This window comes from Lepidochelys kempii, chromosome 8, assembly GCF_965140285.1.
Source record: "Lepidochelys kempii isolate rLepKem1 chromosome 8, rLepKem1.hap1, whole genome shotgun sequence".
Taxonomy (NCBI): domain Eukaryota; kingdom Metazoa; phylum Chordata; order Testudines; family Cheloniidae; genus Lepidochelys; species Lepidochelys kempii.
Window position 1 is genome coordinate 86175133 of NC_136387.1, and position 20721 is coordinate 86195853.

The 20721-nt window shown below is 40.8% G+C and overlaps 1 protein-coding gene across 1 annotated transcript in view; it reads left to right on the forward strand.

Annotated features, from left to right (window-relative positions):
- The window catches only part of NEGR1 (neuronal growth regulator 1), a 604691-nt gene that overhangs the window by 262355 nt on the left and 321615 nt on the right, over positions 1–20721 (forward strand). The window contains exon 2 of the mRNA XM_073357343.1: positions 15851–16083. Coding sequence (XP_073213444.1) covers positions 15851–16083 — 233 coding nt within the window. The remainder of the gene's footprint in view (positions 1–15850; positions 16084–20721) is intronic.

Here is a 20721-nt window from a genome sequence, read left to right on the forward strand (position 1 = left end):
AAAATCTATTCATAATTATGATAATAAGCACTTCTCTTCTTTAACAGTTTGTCATCTAGAGTTGCTCCCAAACTGGAGTGCACAGCTTAAAATGTACAATGTGGTTTCTGCCTTCCGGGAAAGGCAGACAATTCAATATTTGTAAACCTTTTTACTCTGGAAAGGTAGCACTGCATGTGAGAAAAACCCATCATATTTCAGTTGAGTGCTGCTGGGTTATTTTTATCCAGGAAGGCTTTTCTTAAAAAAAAAAAAAAGTAGTTTTGAGGAAGTCAAAAGTCAATCAGATATACTGGGATGAACTGAAAAATCAACAGGAATTGAAATTAGGTTTTCAGGGTACAGCAAATGGTATGATGAAGATGCCAACCAAGATATAGTATCTTACACTCTTTAAACCTATTCAGACAATGTTCCAGTCATTTCCAACCAAAACGAACTTCTCACAAACTGCATTGTCCAAATGCAAAGTAGAGAAAAACAGGGCTTTCCTTGTGTATGTTTCTTTGTATCCCTCCCTAATCTGTGAACAGTATAAACTGTACATAGTATTATAAAAGGCAGATGCGTTGTGCAAAACCATCCCTATCAAGTGAATGAAAATGCCAGAGAGAGAAAGTTCTGTATCTACAACCTTAAACTCTAATTTAAAAATACTGTTCATAGATCTTAAGCTCCTGTTTTATTTGGCTTCCTGGGAATTGTCTATGCAGATTTCAGTTCCATTCTTTGAACTACATAGTCTCCCTCTGGTGGCTAATTTGACATCTACAAACTCCCTTAACTGTAAATCAGCTGTGTTGCTTCTTGAAGAAAATTGTCTATCTAACGTTGTGAATTCCAATGATGCTTAGGCTTTTTTTTCCCCTCCATTCTGGCTCCCTCTGTGATATGGGTGTGATTCCACTGTGATATGAAATGCTTCAGACATTTATAGAGAGACATTTATTCAGGAGGATCCCCAGACACGTAGACCCCAATTCTAGGCCTCTTTTCCACTGCAGAGAGGGTTGTTCCTGGGTCTTCACGGTTCCAGTTGCTCAGGCACAATGGTGACTGTGCAGTATAATTACTTACATTGGTAGAGAGGTCAGTATCTCTTGCTGCATATAGAGGGTAGAAGATCTCTGTATCTGGGAAGTATTGAGCTCATATATATATAAGCTCGCTACCCCAAGCAACTCCCAATAGGCTTTTGAGCCATCCTGTTACCATAGGGGTCTCTGCAGCCATGAAGCAGCATTAAACGCTGTAAACTGCATACACAGTAGGGGAGAGTGACGGGAATGCTAAATATATGGATATATTTGCCTTGGTAGGGATAAGAATTACTGGGCAGTGGGGGGCTGTTTGCTCTCTGCCCTCCATACCCAAGTGCCTCTGAGGTGTGCAGCTCTGTGCCACAGAATTACCAGGGCCAGGTTTTGGCCTGTAATTATTATTAAGCATGGACAAATTAGTTTCGATTAAAAAAAAAAAGTACCTAGTGAACTTTCACTTAGAGCTGGAAGTAAATCTTCTTTATGGTTCAGACAAGTTCAATTAGCTATGTTTTGTTATCTTTTCTGGTGTTCATCTCAACTCACTGTTTCCAGATAGAACAGTAGTGAAAATCTGAAAACATCAATAGTCTGTGTTTATAATATTTCTATTACTGCCAGAAGCAGGAAGTACTGGAATCCTTGCAAGATTTTTGGCCCAATTATCAGACCCTTGAGGATTGGATCACTCAGATAAGGCTCTGAACTTTTGGATGCTTATCCAAAATTAACCTCTGAACCTTCTGATGTTCCACCTTCACTTACCATTTGATTTAAATCCATTCTATCCTTGGGGAGTGTCAAAAATATTCCATGAAAACTGTTTTTAATAGAAAATTGGGTTTTTATGTAAAACATTTTGCAAAAAGTGTCTGCTTTCCATAGAAAATTTTGATTTTTTTATTTAAAAAAATGAACACCCAGAAATCAAAATAGTTTTGTTTAAAAATAAAAAAGTGATTCTGAAATGATGCTGTAGTGCCCCATGGGAGTTGTAGTTTGGGTCCTTCAAGCCCTTCTTCCCCTTGATGATCTACACACTCTGGCTGAACTACATCTCCTATGATGCACCAAAGCATCTCAACAAGAGGGGAGGTTTTGGTGAATTACATCTCCCATGATGCATCTCGGGAGCCTAACCCACCAAAGACAATGGGGGCATGAGGCACAGCAACAGAATTGCGAAACCAATTTTGGGGGAGGTTTAGATGACCCAAAAAATGGATTTCAGTTTTTCATTGACAAATCAAAATTTTCATTGAAAAGTCAGTAATTGTATTTGTTTTATAAACATTTTCTGCACAGCTCTGTCTTACACATTCTAAGGACATATTCAGTTAAAGAAGCAATTTATAACATATAACATTATTTTAATTAAAGCCAGGTATAAAGAGGAAATGTTCTGTGTTTTTAACTCTGTAGCTCTTGTGTAAAATGACTAACACCTTTACAGCTAGATTCCCACTTTCTCTTTTTCCACCCTCCCGTCCCTGTCCACATACACAGCTTGTGGGATTCCACGCTTAGCATGTCTGCATGTCAAGCTGGGGGTGCCATTCCCAGTTCGAGGAGCCAGGCAGTTTCTCGTGGCGCTAGCAAGTTTTAAAAAAATAAAAAAGTAGATGCAGCAGCACAAGCAGTGAGACCTGTCCTGAGATGGGGGGGTTCCACGACCACCACTCCCAAGAGAAGGAGGCGGGTGGTGGTGGTCGGGGACTCTCTCCTCCGGGGGACTGAGTGATCTATCTGCCACCCTGACCGGGAAAACCAAGAAGTCTGCTGCTTGCCAGGGGCTAAGATTCGCGGTGTGACAGAGAGACTGCCGAGACTCATCAAGCTCTCGGATTGCTACCCCTTCCTGCTTCTCCACGTGGGCACCAATGATACTGCCAAGAATGACCTTGAGCGGATCACTGCAGACTACGTGGCTCTGGGAAGAAGGATAAAGGAGTTTGAGGTGCAAGTGGTGTTCTCGTCCATCCTCCCCGCGGAAGGAAAAGGCCGGGGTAGTGACTGTCGAATCGTGGAAGTCAACGAATGGCTACGCAGGTGGTGTCGGAGAGAAGGCTTTGGATTCTTTGACCATGGGATGGTGTTCCATGAAGGAGGAGTGCTGGGCAGAGACGGGCTCCACCTTACGAAGAGAGGGAAGAGCATCTTTGCAAGCAGGCTGGCTAACCTAGTGAGGAGAGCTTTAAACTAGGTTCACCGGGGGAAGGAGACCAAAGCCCTGAGGTAAGTGGGAAAGCGGGATATCGGGAGGGAGCACAGGCAGGAATGTCTGTGAGGGGAGGGCCCCTGCCTCATACTGAGAATGAGGGGTGATCAGGAGGTTATCTCAAGTGCTTATGTACGAATGCACAAAGCCTTGGAAACAAGCAGGGTGAACTGGAGGTCCTGGTGATGTCAAGGAATTATGACGTGATTGGAATAACAGAGACTTGGTGGGATAACTCACATGACTGGAGTACTGTCATGGATGGTTATAAACTGTTCAGGAAGGACAGGCAGGGCAGAAAAGGTGGGGGAGTAGCACTGTATATAAGGGAGCAGTATGACTGCTCAGAGCTCCGGTACGAAACTGCAGAAAAACCTGAGTGTCTCTGGATTAAGTTTAGAAGTGTGAGCAACAAGAGTGATGTAGTGGTGGGAGTCTGCTATAGACCACTGGACCAGGGAGATGAGGTGGATGAGGCTTTCTTCCGGCAGCTCACAGAAGCTACTAGATCAGACGCCCTGCTTCTCATGAGTGACTTTAATTTTCCTGATATCTGCTGGGAGAGCAATACAGCGGTGCATAGACAATCCAGGAAGTTTTTGGAAAGCGTAGGGGACAATTTTCTGGTGCAAGTGCTAGAGGAGCCAAGTAGGGAGGAGCTTTTCTTGACCTGCTGCTCACAAACCAGGAAGAATTAGTGGGGGAAGCAAAAGTGGATGGGAATCTGGGAGGCAGTGACCATGAGTTGGTTGAATTCAGGATCCTGACACAGGAAGAAAGGTAAGCAGCAGGATACGGACCCTGGATTTCAGGAAAGCAGACTTCGACTCCCTCAGGGAACAGATGGGCAGGATCCCCTGGGGGACTAACATGAAGGGGAAAGGAGTCCAGGAGAGCTGGCTGTATTTCAAGGAATCCCTGTTGAGGTTACAGGGACAAACCATCCCGATGTGTTGAAAGAATAGTAAATATGGCGGGCGACCAACTTGGCTTAACGGTGAAATCCTAGTGGATCTTAAACATAAAAAAGAAGCTTACAAGAAGTGGAAGGTTGGACATATGACCAGGGAAGAGTATAAAAATATTGCTCGGGCATGTAGGAATGAAATCAGGAGGGCCAAATCGCACCTGGAGCTGCAGCGAGCGAGTGATGTCAAGAGTAACAAGAAGGGTTTCTTCAGGTATGTTGGCAACAAGAAGAAAGCCAAGGAAAGTGTGGGCCCCTTAATGAATGAGGGAGGCAACCTAGTGACAGAGGATGTGGAAAAAGCTAATGTACTCAATGCTTTTTTTGCCTCTGTCTTCACGAACAAGGTCAGCTCCCAGACTGCTGCGCTGGTCATCACAACATTTGGAATAGATGGCCAGCCCTCTGTGGAGAAAGAGGTGGTTAGGGACCATTTAGAAAAGCTGGACATGCACAAGTCCATGGGGCCGGACGAGTTGCATCCGAGAGTGCTAAAGGAATTGGCGGCTGTGATTGAAGAGCCATTGGCCATTAACTTTGAAAACTCGTGGCGAACGGGGGAAGTCCCAGATGACTGGAAAAAGGCTAATGTAGTGCCCATCTTTAAAAAAGGGAAGAAGGAGGATCCTGGGAACTACAGGCCAGTCAGCCTCACCTCAGTCCCCGGAAAAATCATGGAGCAGGTCCTCAAAGAATCAATCCTGAAGCACTTACATGAGAGGAAAGTGATCAGGAACAGTCAGCATGGATTCACCAAGGGAAGGTCATGCCAGACTAATCTAATCGCCTTCTATGATGAGATTACTGGTTCTGTGGACACGGTCTGACACGGTCTCCCACAGTATTCTTGTCAGCAAGTTAAAGAAGTGTGGGCAGGATGAATGCACTATAAGGTGGGTAGAAAGTTGGCTAGATTGTCGGGCTCAACGGGTAGTGATCAATGGCTCCATGTCTAGTTGGTAGCCGGTGTCAAGTGGAGTGCCCCAGGGGTCGGTCCTGGGGCCGGTTTTGTTCAATATCTTCATAAATGATCTGGAGGATGGTGTGGATTGCACTCTCAGCAAATTTGCGGATGATACTAAACTGGGAGGAGTGGTAGATACGCTGGAGGGGAGGGATAGGATACAGAAAGACCTAGCCAAATTGGAGGATTGGGCCAAAAGAAATCTGATGAGGTTCAATAAGGATAAGTGCAGGGTCCTGCACTTAGGATGGAAGAACCCATTGCACAGCTACAGACTAGGGACCGAATGGCTAGACAGCAGTTCTGCGGAAAAGGACCTAGGGGTGACAGAAGACGAGAAGCTGGATATGAGTCAGCAGTGTGCCCTTGTTGCCAAGAAGGCCAATGGCATTTTGGGATGTATAAGTAGGGGCATAGCGAGCAGATCGAGGGACCTGATCATCCCCTTCTATTCGACATTGGTGAGGCCTCATATGGAGTACTGTGTCCAGTTTTGGGCCCCACACTACAAGAAGGATGTGTATAAATTGGAGAGAGTCCAGTAAAGGGCAACAAAAATGATTAGGGGTCTGGAACACATGACTTATGAGGAGATGCTGAGGGAACTGAGATTGTTTAGTCTGCAGAAGAGAAGAATGAGGGGGGATTTGATAGCTGATTTCAACTACCTGAGAGGTGGTTCCAGAGAGGATGGTTCTAGACTATTCTCAGTGGTAGATGAGGACAGGACAAGGAGTAATGGTCTCAAGTTGCAGTGGGGGAGGTTTAGGTTGGATATTAGGAAAAACCTTTTCACTAGGAGGGTGGTGAAACACTGGAATGCATTACCTAGGGAGGTGGTAGAATCTCCTTCCTTAGAAGTTTTTAAGGTCAGGCTTGACAAAGCCCTGGCTAGGATGATTTACTTGTGGATTGGTCCTGCTTTGAGCAGGGGGTTGGACTAGATGACCTCCTGAGGTCCCTTCCAACCCTGATATTCTATGATTCTATGTGTCTGGGGCAAGGGTGGGCAAACTACAGCCCAGGGGATGCATCTGTCTCTCCAGACGTTTTAATCTGGTCCTCGAGCTCCTGCCGGGCAGCGGGATCCAGGGCTTGCCCCACTCTGGCTCTCCAGCTGGGGAGCAGGGTCAGGGGCTTTGCCCTATTTGGCATGGCTCCTGGAAGCAGCAGCATGTCCCCCCTGCTCCCTCAGCTCCCACTGGCCGGGAACTGCAGCTCCACCTAGGAGCCGGAGGGGGGACATGCCGCTGCTTCCCGGAGCTGCTTGAGGTAAGTGCCGCCAGGAGCCTGCACCTCTGACCCCTCCTGCACCCCATTCCCCTTCCCCAGCCCTGATCTCCCTCTTACCCTCCGAACCCCTATGAATAAAAAAAAAATCCCAATTAAGAAATTCAAGCAGAGCTATTTTGTATAATTAGTAATAAATCTATGTTTTAATTGTGGGGAAGGTGACTGTAGCAATGAGTTCAAGAAACACCTAGATTTATTCCTGGAGAAAGAATAGCATAGAAGGTGAGGAATAGGGAAGATGTGGTTAGAGATTTTTAAGGAAATTGGACAGGATGATATCCAATACTTGCAAGTCATTCTCTGATAACTGTTGGAAGAAATATTGAAATATCCCCATGCAGTTATGTCAGTTAACACTGGAAATGATGTTTTAAATCTTCTGTAAAACATTTTTGATTACAGCCTTCCATCAAAAAAAAAAGGAATTACTTTTTCCATTGCACTCTCAGAGTCACATTTTAAGACAGAGATAATCTCCTGACTGTACTATGGTTTAGTCAAAATGTTCTCAAGAGACATAAGATAAATAAGGATTAATATTTCATTTATATAATTATTGTACTACTTGATTCAATTAATTTTGTTATATGTTTGTTCTTTGTTCATAAAACATAACTGGTGCTTCTTGGAGATTGTTTTAAAATTAATTGCATTAAGTGAAATCTTATGGTGACTAGCATGATGTTTAAAGATAAGCAGAAGCTAAAGAAGAAAAAAAGATGGGGCCCATAATACATTCATTATCAATCAGTACCCATTAATTATAATAAATAATTTGGCCTTAATTAACATGACAGATTATGTTATTGGGGTTTATGGTGCCTAATTCAATTTTGGTTTTTGTTTTATCATTCATGAATGATCAATAAATGCTTCAAATAATTTGGATGTAGGGGGCTACAGACTTAAACCTGCAAATGCTCTTAGAATCATAGAATATCAGGGTTGGAAGGGACCTCAGGAGGTCATCTAGTCCAACCCCCTACTCAAAGCAGGACCAATCCCCAACTAAATCATCCCAGCCATGGCTTTGTCAAGCCTGACCTTAAAAATATCTAAGAAAGGAGATTCCACCACCTCCCTAGGTAATGCATTCCAGTGTTTCACCACCCTCCTAGTGAAAAAGTTTTTCCTAATATCCAACCTAAACCTCCCCCACTGCAACTTGAGACCATTACTCCTTGTTCTGTCATCAGCTACCACTGAGAACAGTCTAGATCCATCCTCTTTGGAACCCCCTTTCAGGTAGTTGAAATCAGCTATCAAATCCCCCCTCATTCTTCTCTTCCTCAGACTAAACAATCCCAGTTCCCTCAGCCTCTTCTCATAAGTCATGTGTTCCAGTCCCCTAATCATTTTTGTTGCCCTCCGCTGGACTCTTTCCAATTTTTCCACATCCTTCTTGTAGTGTGGGGCCCAAAACTGGAACAGTACTCCAGATGAGGCCTCACCAATGTTGAATAGAGGGCAACAATCACGTCCCTCGATCTGCTGGCAATGCCCCTACGTATACATCCCAAAATGCCATTGGCCTTCTTGGCAACAAGGGCACACTGTTGACTCATATCCAGCTTCTCCTTCACTGTAACCCCTAGGTCCTTTTCTGCCCGAGGACCGAACCTTGGGGCACTCCACTTGATACCGGCTGCCAACTACACATGGAGCCATTGATCACTGCCCGTTGAGCCCAACAATCTAGCCAACTTGCTATCCACCTTATTGTCCATTCATCCAGCCCATACTTCTTTAACTTGCTGGCAAGAATACTGTGGGAGACCGTGTCAAAAGCTTTGCTAAAGTCAAGGAACAACACGTCCACCGCTTTCCCCTCATCCACAGAGCCAGTTATCTCGTCATAGAAGGCAATTAGATTAGTCAGGCATGACTTGCCTTTGGTGAATCCATGCTGACTGTTCCTGATCACTTTCCTCTCATGCAAGTGCTTCAGAATTGATTCCTTGAGGACTTGCTCCCTGATTTTTCCAGGGACTGAAGTGAGGCTGACTGGCCTGTAGTTCCCAGATCCTCCTTCTTCCCTTTTTTAAAGATGGGCACTACATTAGCCTTTTTCCAGTCATCCGGGACTTCCCCCGATCACCATGAGTTTTCAAAGATAATGGCCAATGGCTCTGCAATCACATCTGCCAACTCCTTTAGCACTCTCGGATGCAGTGTATCCAGCCCCATGGACCTGTGCTCTTCCAGCTTTTCTAAATAGTCCTGAACCACTTCTTTCTCCATAGAGGGCTGGTGACCTCCTCCCCATGCTGTGCTGCCCAGTGCAGTAGTCTGGGAGCTGACCTTGTTCGTGAAGACAGAGGCAAAAAAAGCATTGAGTACATTAGCTTTTTCCACATCCTCTGTCACTAGGTTGCCTCCCTCATTCAGTAAGGGGCCCACACTTTCCTTGACTTTCTTCTTGTTGCTAACATACCTGAAGAAACCCTTCTTGTTACTCTTAACATCTCTTGCTAGCTGCAACTCTAGGTGTGATTTGGCCTTCCTGATTTCACTCCTGCATCCCCAAGCAATATTTTTATACTCTTCCCTGGTCATTTGTCCAGTCTTCCACTTCTTGTAAGCTTCTTTTTTGTGTTCAAGATCAGCAAGGATTTCACTGTTCAGCCAAGCTGGTCGCCTGCCATATTTACTATTCTTTCTACACATAGGAATGGTTTGTCTTATGACTGTGCTTACTACCACAAGTAGTGCATAAACCCTGCATCTTGTATTAAGTGATTCAAGTATCAGACCCTGTGACAGAGACCCATAGAAAAGTCAGTAGTTTCAATTCACAAGATTTTCTGCACTGATCTGCAGCTTTGGGCCTGATCTTACTTCCAGTGGAGTCAATCAGGAGTAACACAACTGATAGATTCACACTATGTAAAATTGGTATAAGTTGAATTGGAATCAGGTTCTGAGTTTTGGGATCAAGCTAACCCCAAAATGAAACTCAATAGAAAGCTCTGGATTATTCTGCATGAAAACAAGAACTCAGACCAGAGTCCTTTGAATATATTCTCAGGATCACACAAAATTGTGCCCAAATTTTCCTGAAATGGTTGCAAATCTTAGGAAACCTGTCGGCTTCTTAGGCCAAGTTTCAAGTTTGTAACAAGATTCTAAACCTGACCATTTTTTGTCGTGTTGTATCCTATTTGCTTTGCTACTCTCTTGTAAGGAAAGAGACATTTTAGTAGTGCACTCTCATCAGTGTCTGTCCTTTTATTTTGGCAGTAGAACAGCCTTAGGCACCTCAGTGTAGGGGATCTATAACCCCACCTGACCTCAAACAAGGTATGTACCAAGGGAGCTCTCATTATCGTGAGTGGAAATCAAGGAAGTTGGTCCTATTCAGAAGGTTATCATGTAACATTCATTCACTTTCATTCTGGGACACTTTCCCCCTTCATCTAAGCTTTTCCTGCCCCCTCAGAGATCAAGATGCACATGTTCTGAGAATATTTCACTCACCCTTACAGCTGAGGGCAAATTACCTCTTTGAGGTTGCAATAATGGTGTGAGAGTTGTGCAGTCTGTAGACTTCCCACAGGCACTGAAGGTACCAGTTCAATGATGTTCCTATCAATCTGAGAAGTGAGTTTCAAGACCAAATTTAATTCTTGTGTGGCAGTAGGTGGGATACAAGCTAAGTTGTCTGTCTGACCCTCATCATTATTTAAATAATGTTAATGGGCTTTAAACCAAAAGAAAAAGGGAAACCCCTTTACAATCTTTGGTAGTTAATTTCATTAGCATAGAATTATCACACACTGTGAAATGCATAAAATATTAAAAGTTAAAGTATTTTTGCTCACTGAAAAAGTGGGGTAGTGAACAGAGATGAGTGTATGCAGCAATTGTGGTTTAAGGGATAAATGGCAAGGAAGAACTAGCACAATACTGCCAAAAATGTATTTTTGAACATTTGAGTAATTAATAAATTCACAAATCAGGAGAAATTTACAAACAGAAAAAATATGAATTCATAGGACAATGTATCTGCAGCAAATAAAATTGACTGGTTGTAGTACACACTAAATCAGGGGTTCTCAAACTGGTGGTCAGGACCCCTCCGGGGGTCATAAGCTTATTACATGAAGGGTTGCCTGCTGTCAGCCTCCACCCCAAACCCTACTTCGTCTCCAGCATTTATAATAGTGTTAAATATAAAAAAGTGTTTTTAATTTATAAGGGGGAGTCACGCTCAGAGGCTTGCTGTGTGAAAGGGGGTCACCAGTGCAAAAATTTGAGAACCACTGCACTAAATACTGTAGGCACTTTCTCCATTGCTTTTTTTGCCACCTTTTTGTTGCTGGTTTGGGACAATGCAGCAAATTGCTATGTTCTTACTAATGTTCAGTCTATCCTACATGAAATCTTTGGGCCAAATTCTGCCCTGGCTTACATTTAGTTCAATCATATTGCCTCAGTGGATTTGCACGGATTGTGAGTCAACACAGAATATGGCCCTTTTTTTTTTTTTACTTTTGGAGAAGATTGCTTCAGGGAAAATAATCTTTCTTTCTACACATATTTTATCACTCCTAAAAGTCCACTTTCTAAAGGTATACGCAGAACAGGAACCTGATTTGGAATGTCATTTTTCTTTGAGTTATGTCTCTGTGTTCCAGAAAAGTTCTTGTTTTCAAGGAGAGCCACTGAACCTAAACTGGGAAAGTATGATTTTTGGTTATACATCAGGAAAAGTCCTGTATATGACCTTGCTTGCTCAACCTTGAAAATTGATCCCCTTGTTGTAGTGAGTAAATTATAGTCAATGTACAATATTATATTTGTTAATCAACTTTAAAGTTGTTTTTTGGCAGATTCCTCCTATCTATTTGTGATGTTCACTTTGGATGGTAAAGGGAATTGGCAAGCAATAACAACTTGGTCTTTGGCACATCGTTCAAAAAGAGTGAGAAACTATCACCAGACCAAATAAAACAGCTGGACGCAATCTAATGTTTATAATATCCCTTTTAAGAACTCATTTATCTCACCTTTTCTCAGCACGAAAGCCTTGATTTTGAAAGAGGTATGTTTAAATGAGGAGCAATGAGGAAACTTTGCAAATTTCAGAACACGTCACAGCATCTGGCTTCTTTGCAGGCTTTTGACAGCTTCAGAACTGCCCGTTAGGGTGCTGAGGCATCTGTGACAGTAAATGGCTAACCTATCCTTTTGAACATCATTTTCATGTGATTTAAATTTTGAATCTGAGGAAAAATCCACTTTTATCTTTAGTTGGTACCCTTAAAATTGCTACTTTCATTATTCAACATTTGTGAGCAAAAGTGGCTTATTTTCTTACAATCTAAATAAACCCTTTATTTTTGTGGGGAGGGGGAAGCTGTTTTGCTAGTGGTGTGTGTGTGTGTATATATATACCCATGTATCTGGGCAGAATTAGAGAGAAAGAAAAATCTAAATATTCACCTGGACCCAAAGGCTACCTTCATAAATACTCATATACACCTCACATCAAACTGCTGTAGAGTGGTATTAGAGAAAAAAAATACCAAGTTCCAAAGAGCAGTGTAAGGATTTTGGAGTGTGCCTGCAAAGTGTGGTTTTTATCCTTGCCCCTCCCGAGTCCACGATGCACAGTATCATCTTTTGGATTTCAGGGAAGGTCTTCAAGATTATTGTTTGTATCCCCCAAATCTCTCCAGACCTCCAAACTCTTCCTTTAGGAACCCAAAGCTTTCCACTGAGGTCTGCTCATACTGGTTTGAACAAGGAAGAAAAATCTGAAACATCTCTCCATAGAAGAGCTTTCAATCTCTGTCTTGGTGTCCCAAACATATAGAACCAGGGGAGTACAATAAAACAAAAGGAGCATAAATAAGTAACATTTACTTGTCTAAATGTTATGCCTTTTCTTACCTGTTCCCTTCTCCAATTTCCTTATTCCCTTCTCCTTCCTTCCTTCTTCTGGTGTTCTCTATCCATCTTCCTAACATTTTCTTCCTTTTTTCTCAGTTCTGTGTATTTTTAATCTAATTTTCTCTTCTTCTTTCTTTGACAAGCCACATCTCCTTTCTCACTCATATTCTCTTTCATCCTCACCTGATCCAACGTCCATCACATTGCTCTCTCCTGGATTATATTTTCTCTCCTCCCTTACCGAGCCTTCATGTATTCTCTTTGCTTCCGACATATATTCCCTCTCTGATTACAGTTCAGGAGAAAATTCCTATTTAAGGTAGCAATTAAGAGCCCATTTTAAGCCCCCATAAAATCAATTAGACTTAAGCACATAGTTGTGATTAAACACCTACTTATGTTTTCTCTTGCATATGGGTGGTCTTAAGCATGTGCTTAAGTGCTTTTCTGAATTAAGAAAAGGAGTACTTGTGGCACCTTAGAGACTAACCAATTTATTTGAGCATAAGCTTTCGGAATGAAGGTTTCTGTCTCTCGTTCCCATCTGTATTCCACTGTCTCAGCAAGATTCCCTTCCCTGTCAATCAGTGTCTAATATTTAGAATTTATATAGCATTGTACAAACATCAATTAATGATCAGTCAAAATGCTGCTGTGTGAGGTAGGGAAGAAAGAACTGTTTCCCTCATTTTTAGATGGCAACAAAGCCTTAGGCATCAGAAGGAGTCTGTATGTGAAGGATTAGAACACAGGAGCAATTTGCTTCCAAATTCATGCTTGGTGTGGTGCACAATGCACCATTGAGTTGCTCCCCCCATGACAACCAGTTGCTACCTTGGTTTCTCAGCTGGTTGGCAGATGGGAGGGAGCTTGTGTCAGCTGTAACACAATCTGTGGCAGCTCAGGAGGCTCTGACTCCCTCACTGCTGCACACTGGTCTGTCCAAAAATCAGCTTCTCAGACCACAAACAGCGGCCTTTGGGGCTGTAGATAATATGTGAGTTTTATGAATTATCATGGTAATACATTATCAAGTTAAATTTTTAAGGCTTTCTAAGCAACAAAAAGGGCTAGATTTTTCATTTATTTATTTATTTTTAGAATGAAATTTAGCATTAGCTTTTACACTCATTGCATCTCATTATCAGGGATTCAGCTATGAGAAGTATGTACTTAAGTCAGTATTTTTCATTCTGTTTTAAAACTGTTTTAGAAATAGTATTTTATAGCCACTTGATCAAGTGCCATGTGCAGATTTCAACATAAATTTGTGGCCTCACATCATAGTTTGGCCCAACAATCTAATAATCCCTTCTTGATTTTGTGCTAACAAATCAACAATCTGTTTTTATTACTTGTTAGTTAACATTTAACAGTATCCTGTTAAATAGATTGTCTGGCTATACTGAAAGAAGGACAGGAGACATTTGACATGGGTTTAATCAGTTTGCAACTTTATTATTAGATGTCTGGCACTACCCAGCAGATAAAAGTGTACAGTGGAGGTAACCCCACGTTTATTCCATAATTACCTGGGGGGCTTCCACCACTCCCCCTCTTTTTCCATCCAGGTCCCTCCAGCAAATCCACTGCCGGGACTTTACCATACCCGGGGGTCTTCCACCAGTTCCCCCTCTTTTTCCATCCACTCCCTCCAGCAAATCCATTGCCAGGATCTTACCATCTATTTCCCCCACCCTCCTAGGAGGGTTAAGGTGGGCTATAAGAATGTGGGGGTTGGCTGCCTGCCGTACCAATCATAAGAGTCCCCAACCGCCTCCCCCCACCCCGCCCCCCACAATGTAAAAGGGAGGCTTGAGGTGCAGGGCTATCCCTTTTAAACCCTGCATTCCCAAGGGATGAGTCACCAACCACAGTGACCCTTTTGCAACAGTTTTCACCCCCCTCCTGCCCCAGCCGTAAAGTACCGTTTCCTTCATTCGACCAGCCAGCCAAATACCCTCAAGATGTGGTGCGGTCATTTCTCTTAGCTCAGTGTGCAACAATGAGCAATTTACTTTGATGAAAAACTATATTAGAGAAATATTACAAATGTTTTTCTAATATGTAATGCCATATATTAACAATGGTAATTCAATGCAATGGCTTAATTATCTTCATGGAGAGCTATATATTTTTATGGAATACATACAGAAAAGACGTTCAGTTAACACTGAACTTTGGCTTCTACTAGTTCTGATTCTGCACATGGTAAAACTGACTGCAAATTAGATTCTGCAATATATATTGTTCATAATATTTTTCAACTGATTAATTTCATATAGTTAGCAGTAACCTACCCTGTGGCATTCAGCTTGCAATTTTGTAGCAATCTCAAGCACTGTGTTCAAATCCCTAGTGTTGTGTGTAAAGATGATATGAAACTCTTTCAATGTATATTTTCATTCTGTAGTTCTGCTTTGTACTCATTTAAAAGAATTAGTCTTTAATTTGTAGAGAAAGACTTTCAAAATGAAGTTTAGAAAGACAGCAGTTTGTCACATTCATTGGGAGTATTATCTACATCTTAACGTGCAGGGAGTTACTTGCAGAGCTCCAATTAAATCGCTTAGTGTACCCTATTGCATGTTATTTTTTTTGTAATTGCTTCTTTAATAAACAATAATTGTACAAAACTACAGTCATGTACTATAAACTAATTACACTAGTTTGAATCATTAACATACCACTGATCCACTTCCATTTATTTTGATGTAGCTGAAATATGCTTCATATTTGCTTGTTGTCTAGGAATGGCAATCTAATAGGAGCTCTGCTTACATAAATGGAAAATACTGTACAACATAAAACTTAGAAATGATAAATAAGATGAGCATAAAAAGAAATAGTACAGTTAAATATTTAACTTAATTGTCAGTCTTGTGAAATGGCATGAAAAATAGTTAAGGGAAAAATTTTTTTCAAATATTTTACCAAATGAGGAGAAACTCATTTTGGAAGAAAAAGAAGAGTAATTTTTATACTAGATAGCATGTACCTCTATCCCGATCACTACTGGATGGAATTTGAATTGCTAAAATTTCTTAATAATCTGATAGTTAAGGGAGTTAAATGATAGGGAACTGTGATTTTTGGAGCAGAATGAACTGAGTTCTAGGCCTGTTGTCATCAGAAGTGGTCATGGGGTTTAGTTCAGAAATTACTGAAGTCCTCAGTAGCCACACATCAGCAACAATTCAAAAATGCAGACTTAGAGAGGGAGGAGATGATAATGAAGTTCCCTATGTGTAAACCTTTTCACTGCAAGCTATAAGGAAGATTCCCCTGTATTTGGAGCCAAAGTAAACTTGGTTTCTGAATTTCTAAATGACTTGCAGCTTTTTAAGCTATGTCTAATAAGTTGTAGTTATATGAAATATTGACTCTTAGTGTGAAAACAAATAACTAACAAACTTACAAAGCTCTCTTTATTTTCATTCTGATTATTAATCTTTTTCTTTGGTAATTCACAGGTGTTATTTGGAAGATGGAGCTTCAAAAGGTGCCTGGCTGAACCGCTCAAGTATTATTTTTGCAGGAGGTGATAAGTGGTCAGTAGATCCTCGAGTTTCAATTGCAACAGCAAATAAAAGGGAGTACAGCCTTCAGATACAGGATGTAGATGTGACAGATGACGGTCCATACACTTGTTCTGTGCAGACCCAACACACTCCGAGAACAATGCAGGTGCACTTAACTGTACAAGGTACGTGTTTTAACCAATTGCACAGCATTATTAGGAATGTATTGAAAAAATCAGCATTTAAAGTAAAGCAGTCCTTTTTTAAATTATATTTTAAAAAATATGTTCTCTTCTTAATGCACAGTAACCTTGTGATCAGAATGCATCCTCTAGAATGTCAGTCTAATTTTATTATATTTTTGTTCCATAACCTCTCCCATGGATTTTGGCACCATAATGATTACACTAAGTTCATAAAATCAACACAGAATTTTTTTCTATAAGATATATGCTATAGTTATAACAGGAGTTAATTCAGGGAAATCCTATCGCCTGTATTATACAGGTGATCAGACTGGATGATCATAGTGGTCCCTTCTGGCCTTATAATCTATGAACTTTTCAGCACAGCTCAGGCAAAATCCTCAGCTCTATTGTCTTGTATAGGTAGATAGTGAACTACCTACTTCTCTATTCAGTTCCCTTTTAAATTCAAGCCATGATCATGAAAGTGTATGTGACCTAGATGATGGGCATCTGAGCATGTTTTAGCCAGCCCCTCGTGACCTCATGACATATTGCATAGACCTCATATGTCAGGAGGAAAAAATTCTGTGACCTTTTCAACCATGTAAGAGACTTGTGGTAAGTTTTTTTTACATTTATTAATTACTGTGCACAGCTTTTTGTACAAGATATAAGAATTTTAATGCTAACTAAACAATCCTGCTTTTTTCTCAGTACCTGTGCATTTAGAAAGTAAGGTGGATCAAGAAGCTATTGTGTTAGATAGAGACTTATGCAGTATAGGCTGGAGTTGTTCAAACACATTCTTATGGACAGAATATCACCATATTGATGCCAAAATTACCTTGATTTCATTCCTACATAAGTGGCACTTACGTAAAGCCATTGTCCTGCAAAAGTGAGCTCTGTAGTTATTCTTTTGTGGCCTTTAAATCAGGTATTAGTCTCCTCAAAATGTGGTTATTCTTGATTACTTGCAAGGATTCATTTATTTTCGGTTACTATTTTATCTTTTCTGTTATTAGAGAGGATATGCCTGCAGTATTTGCAGTGTCAAGTAGTTTATGTTTTAAAAATATGATAAACACCTTTATGTTATATTTTTAAGTTAATAATTGCCTCATCAACAAGCCAAACAGGTAACACGCAGACACAGAAAGTTTGTACTTCAGTAGCTGATGTGAGATTACTGCAGTTTTGCAATTACTTTGTTTTCCAGAGCTCAGAAATGAATATAGTAGTTAAGGTAAAAAGCTTAATCATATGGTGCTGTTTGTAAATGTAATTATTCATTTGAAATTGATTGGCATTTAAACAGTTTTTCAGTTATATGAATATAAGTTCAAGAGGGACAAACATCAATAAGTCAAACAGGGTCAATTCAAGCAGTAAGTAAATGTCAGAGAAACAATTGTCCTTAAGGAGAGATGATTATCTGCATGCTAAAACAAGCTGTCTCACACATTTTTATTCTTCAGATTTTAGTAGGTCCCGTCAATGCATGCTTAGATACATATTTTAAAAATATTGTTTGAATGATAAATTTTCAAGACAAGATAAAGTAAATTATTGAAAGAGTACACAACTCTCCAGATTAAGGATTGAGGGCATCCAAAAGCCTTTTTTTAAGGGTTTGGCTTTCTTTGAATAAGCAGCCCAATAATCAACTATTTTTAAACACTCCTATAGCCTAATTAAAAAGTTCTAGGAGACAGGTGGTTTAGAAATGAGCAATGAGATGTTGAACCTTTCATCTGTTGATCAACCATTCAAATCTAGCCTTGGATTAGCAGTGATCAAAATATTTTACTATTTGATTGTTGTCCAGTGGCCAGCGTGAAATAACTCTAGCTTTCTTTCATATGGCAACTGTAAAAGCAACCTTAAAGGTCAATGTCCAAATTTGTCATTCGCTCTATAGCTTCTGGCGGAATGAATCAAGAATGAATCCTACAGAAGGATTTTAGAGGGCTGCAGTTCACTAGTTGGTCTATGGTTTGGATGTCTTCTCCACATTCACATCCCAGGCTATGCTTCATTTTCCATTTTCGTAGTAGATAATTGCAACGCCCATATGAGGTTCTGATATGGTTCACTGTGATCCATATCTTACATCGCATGGTGAAGCCAGGTGGTTGGTCTGTAGGACCATAGTCAGATCTTGATTCTTGATCCTGTTATTTTTACACAACCTCCACCACTTGTCTTTTGGTTAGAATCCCAAGATTTTAAGAGTTTTGGCCATTAACCAGAAAGAGCTCCTAAACTTAAGGCACCATGTTGGGTTGGAGGGGAGTTTGGAGATCCTCATAGATGGGCAAATCTATGTTTGTATTCCTGCTGCTTCTCTTCAAAGTGATGGTGATAAGATATGCATAAATAAGGAAGGAAACTAGACTTGGTGTTGACTTCTGCACTCCTGAAACAATTTGATTAACAGTGTTCAATTGCACATCGACAAGTTTTGTTTGTGTTACCTACCCATATTGTTGCATAATATTCAGCTGCTGAGAAAATGAGAGCTGAAGAGGCTATCCATAAGATGAGAATGTCTGTTTCCCAACTGGTCACAGCTCATTTGTGGATTATATTGTTCCTAGTCTTTATCATGGCAGTGGTCTTCATCAGATGTTGGCCGTATGGGATGGTGCAATCCAGAACCATTCCAAGATATTTCAGGAAATCCTTGTGCCTGAGTTTTATGTTGCAGAAGATGGCTTTCAGATGCTGCTTTGCATGTTGGTTGCTCAGGTGGAATGTGAACACAGCTGTTATAACTTTAGTGATGTCAGTACAGTGCTTTGTGGCTAGCTCCGCACTACACAAACAAAACATAACCATAACATTGGCATTTTTAATGGGAGTCTTACAAGAGAGGCAAGGATTAAATGGCCATGGAGGTGGCCTCTTCGTTTATTAGCACATGGATAGAGAACCTCAGTCTCCAGGAATATCAACTCAGTTCATTTCACAAATCCCATAACAGTTAAATTCCTTTAATAAGGAAAAAGGTTACCTCTGTGCTAGAAAGCTAAATATCCAGAGTTTGCTGCTGTTCTGGAGTTAGAAACAACAATGGGAGTGGAGGGTGATAGTTGAGGGGGTAGGGTAAGAAGAAGAAAGAAATTGTATACCACAAGTCAAATGCTGCTTTGTTACATTAGTGCACTACCCATTGACTTGAATGGGGAATATCAAATGAGAACAGAATTTGGCCCAGTATTACTCTTTTTCAGGTTTAATTAAACAGTTATTTCTGACAATAAGAAAGTTAAATAACCATTAGCTATAGCTACACAGTCATTTAACCTCATGTATGCTACTAGTTTGGTTTTCTGCTTCTTTAAGAACCTGTACATAGATTCCCAGCCCTGCTCTGCACCCATTGCACTGCCCAGGCAGCACAGAGAGAAGAATCTATTATGCTTGATATTCCCTTTGAGGGATCAAGTCCCGACTCCCCAGTAAATGTAGAATTGGCATACCAGCCTCCTGTGTCACCTTGCCTCCATCTCCAGTATAGAGCTATGTTGGGGCAGGGAGAGTGCATGGCAGGAGATCACTTCAGCCATCTCAAGTTGGTGGACAGTCTCTTGGAGACTACTGCCAGCTGGCATGGGCTAGAGGAACTCCCAGGCTGTATTAACCTATGCTAGGGTGGAATGAGGCAGAGAATCCTAACTCTAATCAGCTCTCTGATATACTACCCCATCTGCCGCAGCATAGAATGTAACCCCAAATGTCTGAGAGCACAGGAATTATGTATGATTTTAAAAAAAAAGAAGCCTGAGTGAAAATTATTTCTACCATTTGTGTATTGTTCTCTCTGAGGATGCAAAAGCAAAGGAAGAAGGTATGTATCTAGTATGAGATATATCTGGTAAAATTTCAGACAATGTCAGTACAACATTAAAAAAAAACTTGACAAATGTATTTACTATGTTGACAGTTGAAAATAGAACAAATAAAAACATCAACGAAATAGTGTGTGTGTGTGTGTGTGTGTGTGTGTGTACACAAATAGAAATACCAAAAACTTTGTATATTTGAAGTGATCGTGTCTATTGTCTCCAGCAGAGGTAATACGTGTATATCTGTGAATTTGCTGTAGATCTTCTAGGTGGCTCCAAGTATTCTGTTTTGTCATAATTTTAAAATACATAATCATGTGCTAAGTTCAGGGAGGGTTTATTGCCTTTGCATTTTAACACTGATGCCAAATATAGTTGGGGGGAAATATTCTCATTTCCCTTAGGCTAGCAAGGTGCATTCTGCAATACAAGAAGGCACAAGTGTTATATGCAATCTCTTCAAATAGTATGGGAATAAGAAGAAGCCACATAGTCTTTATCACAAACTGGGCATGAAAATGAATATTGCTCTTGAAATTCATAGGTAAAAAGATTTTTATTTAAAATTTCTACGGTATCAAATCAAGACTTTTGGTAGACTAGTTTTGGGGGTTTTGATTTAACGTTTTGATTTCACAATGAGCCTGTATGAGGAAAGGAGGCAGAGGACAATAACAAAGTTGTGTGGCCCTACGTAACACCCTTCCCCAGTGCTTCTGAGGTGGTAGGTAAAACAGCAAGCAGCTCATTGAAATTCATTTGCTTTACATCTCTGCTCCCACAG